The sequence below is a fragment of the Limulus polyphemus genome, unplaced genomic scaffold (genome assembly GCF_000517525.1).
Source record: "Limulus polyphemus unplaced genomic scaffold, Limulus_polyphemus-2.1.2 Scaffold4307, whole genome shotgun sequence".
NCBI lineage: Eukaryota > Metazoa > Arthropoda > Merostomata > Xiphosura > Limulidae > Limulus > Limulus polyphemus.
In genome coordinates this window covers 48,461-57,478 of record NW_013669917.1, presented here as the reverse complement: position 1 = coordinate 57,478, position 9,018 = coordinate 48,461, and the positions used below count along the sequence as shown (strand labels likewise).

Below are 9,018 nucleotides of genomic sequence, written 5' to 3'. Positions count from 1 at the left end.
ACTTGTATTCAATATTTCTATAGATACAAACTAAAATCTTATTTCCCATACACTAGCAACAGCATACTGCTTGGATGACTTTAGAGACTGATCGACTATTACACCAAGATCCCTTTCTTTCAGAACACTGTTAAGGTTATTACCATCCAAATTATACTTGTAATTCAAATTATGATAACCCACATGCATTATCTTGCATTTATTATAATTAAAACCCATCTGTCATTTATTTGCCCAACTCTCTAAATGATCTAAATCCTTTTGTAAATCACCAGCATCCTCTTCACAGCTAGTAACACCCAATACCTTAATATCATCTGCAAATTTAAGTAACTTACTGACTATACCTTCAACTATGTCATGGATGTAAATCAAAAAGAGCAAATGTCCTAAGACTGAGTCCTGAGGTATCCCACTTGTGACATTAATCCAGTTTGACCGAACTCCATTTTTAACAACCTTCTGCTTTCTTCCATCCAATCATCTAACTTATCTCCCACACCTATAGAGATCATATTATTTACAAGCCTTTTATGTGGCATCTTGTCAAATGCTTTCTGAAAATCCAGATACACCAAATCTACACACTTACCCTCATCTACATAAGCAGTAACCTTTTCAAAGAATTTCAAAAGATTTGTAAGGCAAGATTTTCCCTTAGTGAAACCATGTTGACTATCCAATAAAATTCTAAACTTTGTTAAATGACTTTGCAAAGCATCCTTTAACAGACTTTCCAAAACTTTCCCCACAACTGATGTAAGACTAATGGGTCTATAATTACTGGGACAATTGTTATTACCTCCCTTGAAAGGAGGAGTTACATTAGCTGACTTCCAATCCTCTGGTATCTGCCCACTATTCAAGGATTGACAAAAATAGTAGTAAGTGGCTCACATATCCAATCTTTAATCTCTTTCAAAACCATTGGAGAAACATTATTTTTTCTTAACCAGCTGAGAATTAATGCAGTTGTCTAGTTTGATCTTCTTTTCATCTATCAACTGTTCAAGATGGTGAATACTGCTTAAATATTTGTTGGTATAAACTGATGAAAAAGAAATAATTTAATAACCCAGCCATCTCATAATCATCAGATACTAGCCTTCCTTTATCATCCTTCAAGAGTCCTACCCCCATCCTAACGTTTCGCTAATAGCCTCCTACTATTGAAACAAGGACTCTCTGAAAATGAGAATGATCCTGGTATGATCAAAGATATGAAAAAAAATATTATGCTAGAGATGAAGAGCTACTTCACGTTGCAACTGCTCTTGGTTCAAGTTTCAAAACTATTCTTTTTTTAATTCATTTTAAGAAGTAGCACACAATGCCCTGCTTGAGAGAGCTGTGAGTCTGAATTATTCCCCTGTCTGACAGGAAACAAAAAATAAAAACATCATTACTTTCTACAGATGAACTCCCTGCTGTTTATTTTGAAGCTCTGCCAACTCATGTCAAAGGTATTACGAAAGGAAAGGATGAAGAACCAACTCCTAAGTAAATCAAAAAGAAAAATCACCATTAAATAAGCTTTTAGGTCACACATTCAAGGAAGAGTCAGTTGCTGTTCAAAAGAGTATACCTGACTTGTGCAGTTATGAACTTCAGAGGTCTACGAGTGAACTGTCAGTTGATATGAGTATTTTTTCTTGGTGGGAGTCTAATGCATACAAATCTATCTATCTAAAATAGCCAAGCATTTGTTTTCCATATCTGCTGTTTTCAACTGCTGGTCAAATTGTTTCAGCCCAAAGAGCTATGATAAAAACTGTCGTATTGCTAATTTTCATGAAAAAAATGCTTAAAAGACTTGCCTTATCTCTGAGACTAATTGTGTGACTTAAAATCTAAGCACAGGAATTTTTCTATCTGTTTTAGACACTTTTTTTATTGTTTACAGCCAAATAAATGCCCCCCTTTTTTTACTGGAAAGAATGCTGAGGTGATTATGCATTCTAGTCATGTGAAATTGATCTCAGTTTTGTAAAGTACATATTTTTTAAGTGAAAAGATCTCAGATTATTACTTATTTTATATTATTATTTGCTTTTCTCCAAGTAGTCATTTTATTTTCATTTATATACTTCATACTGGTAAAGTTTTAAATCCATGTAATATTTGACCATGGTAATTTACATTTATTTCAGTTGTCTTTCTTATGTTTCTAGTCAGAAACAAGAATGACTGTTCCTTTTATTTTTTAAATTATTTCATTCAGAAATAATGATGATTACAATTGTTTTAATAATTTATTTGAAATATGCTATCTCATGAGCAGATTCTGTATAATAATGTATAATAATTTTAAGTTTGTTGAATTAATAAATATTAAACTTTTATATTTGTTCAGGTTTTATTTCAGTTGATAGCTGATGCCATATTAATTAAAATGAAGAAGACATAGTAAGTGTAGAAAAAGTAAGGAAAACAAATGAAAGGAAAAAAGTTTTGTTTGATACACACATCACATTATGATACTGTATTGTATCAACTAGTGTCTGTATCATGACACCTCTAACTGCCACCCTATTCTTTCTTCCTTTGTTGTTTTATTTATATACCTTTTTAGAGTTATTATAACCAGTCACTATCAAGTATGTATGTAAATAGTTAGAACTTGTTAACATTCACTGCATGCTAACAATACATCACATTTTTACAGAACTTAGTTAAATTTCATGACAAAATAAAATACAAAACTTTTTAAGACAACAGTATGATTTTTTTTGAAATACATTTTTTTTTAGCTTAAAATACTGAAAATGGTAATTTTTTGCTAACTATAATATTAGGACTTCTTTCCAAAGGTGACATTTTACTTGTTTAAAAATACTGAAAATATTAGTTTTTATGAGTATGGGAGTATTTTATTTATATTGTGCTCTGCTTTATTATTTTAAGTGGTAAAATATATGGATAGCTTGTTTCAATTTTATATGTTCATGTAACTTTTCTTTTTTTTTAATATTTTCAGTCATCAGTATAGAATGTCCACAAGGATGGGAGCCTGTTCTTGAATCATGTTATAAGTTCACTCGTGCCCCACCAAAAGACTTAAAAAGTGCTAAAGAAAAATGTTTGGCCTATAATGCCCATTTAGTATCAGTGAATACTATTGAAGAGCATAGTTATATTGCTAACTATCTTAGTCTAAATGATCCTCAACACCGAAGGTATGATGAGTTTATGACATTCCTTTTTTTTAAATTTTCTTAATGTATATATATAATTTTTAGACATAGTATAAAACTTAGTATAATAATTAGGTTTATTGGTTGTTTAATCATTGGGCCTTCAAGATTAGTTTTATGGTTTTAATACATTTACTTTTGTTGTTTTTGTATAGATGGTTTACAAGTGGTCGAGATGAAGGAAACAACTTATGGGTATGGGACGGAGATCAAACTCAGTTTACTAATGTTGATGCCTTATGGCTACCAGACCAGGAAAAGGAACTATGGAAATATCTGGCATACAAGTATGTTTTAGTCTGTATTAAGGAAATTTTTATTATTGTATTTAAGTAGTGAAAAAACATGCATCTAAAAAGTGTAATGTGTTTGGGTTTAAAAATCTTTAAGCTGTATTCAATCAAAGTATGTAATGTTAGTCTTGACAAAAACTATTTCATTTTGAAAATTATTTAATCAAGTACAATATCATAGTATATTTCACTCTGTATTTTAACATTAATTCTTATAAATGACAATTTCAAAACACCTTTTGCCTAGTTACTCTCAAAAAACGAACAGTTGGGGTCTAGCCAAGGTGTCATCTTCAGAAGAATTAGCCTATATTTGTGAAGTTCATCAAGAAGATCTTAATGAAATAGTCATTATGGACAGAAGCATTGGTAAGATTTTTTATGTTTTAAATAATTTTTGACTCAATGAAGTATGAAAATGATAATAAAAATGCAAAAACTAACTTATAACCTAGTGTTTCCGATTGATTTTCAGATTATGGTATTATTGTGAATGACAAGAGAAAACTTCCAAAAGGACCATTTTTCATTCAGGAACCAGAAGATGCTGTTTTTGATCTTAGTGGAAGAAATCAAGTGAACTACATCTCCCTTCGTTGTGTTGCTGGAGGATATCCTCCACCAACTTACACATGGTATAAGGTAAGTGTATAACATGTACTAATCATTTAACCCTATTGTCCCGGGTACCCTTTCCTGCACATGATACAAGGTTTTAGTGTCTTACATTCAAAATTTTATTAAACTACTTTATCTTTATGTTATACCAATTAGAATAGCATAAAATCTTAGCTAATAATACATATTTTAATAGTATACAAGTTTTAAGTTCTTAATTCTGCAAGGGAATATTTTAAAAAAATCCTGAATTTCCAATAGTGTGACCCATGTGATACAATTTTTCATAGCATGTCTTCATCCCCACTTTATCCACCCACCCCACAAAAAAAAGTATGAAATTGAACGTAAAATACTCTATAAAATCGTTATTGCTCAGACAAACCATAATTTTTCTGGTCTTCAATGTTTTGTTACAAAGGTATCGAACAGAGAATCAGACCCCTTCTGCTACATCCACCTGTCAAATCCTCTCTTTCACAATTTGTTGATAGTCCTCTCTTTCATTATATATTACCTATAACCAATAGAAAGTCATGTTTTTCATCTATCAAATGATTATGGTATGAGGTTGTATTCTGAACAGAATATCATTAATTTCACTCACAGTACAAGATTCATTCCCATGGGAAAGTTAACAACTAGGTTGGATGAATTTGTAATGGTTCTTGTTGCATAGTTAGAAAGCCAGAGAAATTTTGAGAAGTAAGTGAATGTGTCTACTTTTTGCGTGTTATTAGTCTGTATTCTTTGGTGCATTATTTAATTAAATAAATATTTAGTGCATTACTATCTATAGTATATAAAATTAGGGTTAACTCTCGTCGTAAGCCCGAGAGCAAGAAAAAAGAAGATTGGGTAAGTACTTTATTTCTTGTTTTTCACACTGAAAACTTACCACAGATTTCCTGGGAAAAAGAACAATACCTATCTTAAAAGGAACTAATTGCTGGCTCCCCACAAACAAAAGTCCTCAGCAGACATCCTGAGACTGAGGCCTATTGTTATAACTGCTGTATACTTATGATGGGAAAATTATCAACTGCCATAATCAACAAAGTAGAATTTGGGAAACAGGTAAATATCGATCAGAAATACATTTTCATTGTTAGGAAATGTTAACTTCTGAATTTTTTGGACATGCTTCAGCAAGTGATCTGGTGGGTGCCTTTGGATTGAAGAACCTTATGCAGTTTACTATGAATGGACCCAATGTGAAGTGAAAAGTCTTTGACACTATTCAGTGCAAGTGCAGAAGAACATTAATAAGTATTTAAATTTGATGACGAGGAACCCACTTTGAGATTAATAATGGCTGGAGACGGCTTGAATGGGTAATGAAGAAAAACTTTAATATAAGTTTAACATAACAGCAAATGTACAATGTTTTGACAAGGTTTTGTCATCATCAGGAAACATTGTACATTATTAAAGTTTTTCTTCATTACCCATTCAAGCCATCTCCAGCCATTATAAATAAGTATTGCTGAATGTATACTTCACACTTGTGGATTGCATGTCATTCACAATTAATTTTCTGATGGTTGCCAAGCAAGTGGGGGGACCATTAATCAGGTGCTCTCCAGTTTATATTGGCTGTTCAAATATACTTTTGACAGAAGAGAAGATTTTACTAAAATAACAGGCTGTGAGAAATTCATGCTCAAATTTTGCAAACAATGTTAAACACAGAGAGTCATTGCTAAATCATGTTAAAAATGTTAGAGGAGTTTCAAATGTAGAGATAACAAAAGAGATTTTTTTTTTATATCAGCCACAGGAGGCAAACTGAAATATCATGTCTATCTGAAAGAACAAAAATTATTGAAAGAGCAACAAATTGTAGGCATGAATAGGAAATCTGTAACGGATGAGGTTGAATACTTGAGAGCAGAAGCTGATGTGAAGATGCTGATGCAGTCAGGAAATGAATATGCTGTAAGAGTTAACTCAGTTAGCAGCTAACTTTTGTTACCAAGTCAAGTAATCTGTGCTGCACACTGCACATCTGAAAGAATTATCTACAGGACTTTAAGAAACAAACTGAAGAGAAGCTCTGAATTGAAAAATTAATCCCCTTTTACTAATTAAGAACATTTAATAGTATCAAAAAGTTTTGGTTCACTCCACTGGCAGGGATGTGGGAACCTCTGGAGTAACAGTTTGTGTTCCTGCATTATGCTGCTTATTGAAGAAGTCTTTTTGTTTAAACTTTATATTTTGTGTTTATTAAAGTGCAGAGAAGGTGATGAAAAAATGCAGTCTTTGCCTCCATGTCTACATTATTGTTTAGGATAAAATGATGTACTAAACCCACTTTTTTCTTATAACTTCTGAATTCCTTTGTATAAACCATTTTTACCAGCATAATTCATAATCACAAAGTAAAAAAAAAGTTATTGACAAAATAAAACTGCTTTAAGTATTTTCTTAAAACATTGTTTTATTTGCAGGTATTACTCTTGACATAGTTGTCTAGAACAGTGGTTCCCAGACTTTTGGTAATCACAGACTAGTAAAATTCCAAAAACATTTTTGGATATCGACATTCCAAATATAATATCAGTTAATTACATAAGTAAAATAACATGATATTTACAAAAAAAACAATTTATTTCAAAAACAAAAAAGAAAAGGTAGACGTAGGTAGTCATCAAATATTGAAAGACACGTAAAAAAGTGGCAGTGCTTTCAACAGCCAAGACATGTTGCAGACCAATAGAAATCAAGTCAAGTACTGGTCCGTGGACTGGTGGTTGGGAAACACTGGTCTAGAATATTTTACTCAATATTTCGTGCATCATGTACAAATAATGCTGAATAAAGCCAAAAATAAAGTTAATGGTAGTTTAGTAGTTATTGCTCTACCTACATAATTCCTTTGCAGTGTGTAAAACTATTTCTAACCAAATGTTTATAATTTAAACAAGTATTTCTTCAGAATGTTTTACTGTTGTTGATGCATTGTTAAATGGATGTTTGTCATGATCTCTTCTAGATTAGCTATTACAGTATGGCTTTTTCTAAGAATACAATACAGTGAAAAACATATGTTTTGCAAGTCATAGAAATTTATTGAAATGTTATTGGAAACGTTTTGCTCCAAAGATGTATGAAACCTGAATTTAATTAAACAACTTTACATCAATAAATTTAGCATAAAAATGTAGTTTAAACTTCAAAGTTTTGTATTATCTAAGTTTTAATTTTTTAGTTTAGTTTCTTAATTGTTATTTCTGTGATGCATTTTCCCTCCGATTCTCTTATTTTTGATTTTCTTTATTCCCTTCTAAGGCTGTCAGAGAGGCCAAACAAATAGAAATTCAAGCTATAAATATTAACAGTTTATAATATAAAATCTAAATCTCCAACCTTTTTGAATTAGTGGAATATAACTAAATTTGTGACACCCACCATTAAAGCTCCTCATAGCTTGTCATAGCTTACAAAAAAAGATCACAGTGCTTTGTCTGTCAACAGTAAAAAAAAAAGGGAGTATAGATGAGCAAGTACTAGATTTATTTTTTTATTTATTGTTATAAAAGCAACTAAATTGTAAAAAATGAGACTTATTAGGTTAGGTAAGAAAACTTGTTTAAAAATACACAAACATTATTTGTAGTAGTCAATATCATAGCACACTTTGTGAGGATGTGTTTGTAGTTCATTCATGTTGTGCTTATAACTCGGTTGTTTATTTACACAAAGCTGTCTGGCTGTAATAAATGGCTTTTGACATACTCTGAGAAGGGTATAAGTGCATTTGTAAATCAATAAAACTAAATAAGCCCAGATTTCAAAACTCAGCTTTGGTTTTAAGAACAAATAGTGTGTTATTGTCTGATACAATATGCAGTCACTGTAGAAAGAAGAAAAGACTAATTTAGATTTATTCAATATTTTTCAACTTTTCATTTTACCCTACATTGAAGATTTTGCTACATTTAGGAGGTGTTAGAGATTATGCACATGAAGTATGAAAATTGGAAGTTGAAAAAAAAAGTATTTTTGTTCTTAACATGAAAATCACCTTGCACTCAGACTAGTCAGAGTCCAATTCAGACTGTCTCAGTAAATTCACAGTCAAACCTTTAGTGACAATGCTTTATTAGAAATTCTGGTTTTGATGTATAACATACTTTTATATTTGCTAAAAGCCTACTAAATTTTACGAAGATACACCAAGTAAATTTGTTATGTATAGTTTCACAGAAACTGGTTTGGTGCAAAGCACCAACACTGCCCACATCTGGTTAAAACTTTTGAAAATGCAGTACAAGAAGAAATTCCCCTCTTTCTTAACTTTTTTTACTTCTTTACTTTGTATTTTTAGGAAGAATATAAAAGGGATAATCTTGTGAATCAGGCTATAGATCCACTGTCTGACTACCGTTACACACAAACTGATGGTATCTTAATCATAAGTGATCCCAATCAAACCAAAGACCGAGGAAAGTATCATTGCTCTGCCACCAATAAATTTGGAACAGTTATTAGTCAAACTGTGCATTTGAGTTTTGGATGTAAGTATATCAGTTTCTTTTTATTTAATTGTAAATACTATTCTTCTTGTTTTAACCAACCCACTTCTAATTTTTTGTTTTATACATATCACCAAATTCTCAAAAAATCTCTCCTACATTAAAGAAAAGGTTGTGTATTAAAGATATTAATTTATTGATGAAGCTTAGATTATTGATATACTTTATATTTTAATCCTTCATTTGATCAGTCATTGGAGAATTCAACAAAAAGAGATCACCAGACTATGGCAGAGAATACTGGGGAAAGTCAATTACTTGTGACCCTCCACAACATTATCCAGGTAACTTCCTTTGATGCTTTTAACTAAAAAATGATAGTAATAAATTCTAATTTGACCTTGAAAGTAACCTTTTCCACATTTTTGTGTG

The 9,018-nt window shown here is 31.1% G+C and overlaps 1 protein-coding gene across 1 annotated transcript in view; it reads left to right on the top strand.

Annotated features, from left to right (window-relative positions):
- The window catches only part of LOC106470938 (contactin-like), a 66,629-nt gene that overhangs the window by 19,307 nt on the left and 38,304 nt on the right, over positions 1-9,018 (top strand). The window contains exons 3-8 of the mRNA XM_013931516.2: positions 2,978-3,176; positions 3,350-3,481; positions 3,735-3,856; positions 3,963-4,129; positions 8,439-8,628; positions 8,838-8,930. Of these exons, the coding sequence (XP_013786970.1) occupies positions 2,978-3,176; positions 3,350-3,481; positions 3,735-3,856; positions 3,963-4,129; positions 8,439-8,628; positions 8,838-8,930 (903 nt within the window). The remainder of the gene's footprint in view (positions 1-2,977; positions 3,177-3,349; positions 3,482-3,734; positions 3,857-3,962; positions 4,130-8,438; positions 8,629-8,837; positions 8,931-9,018) is intronic.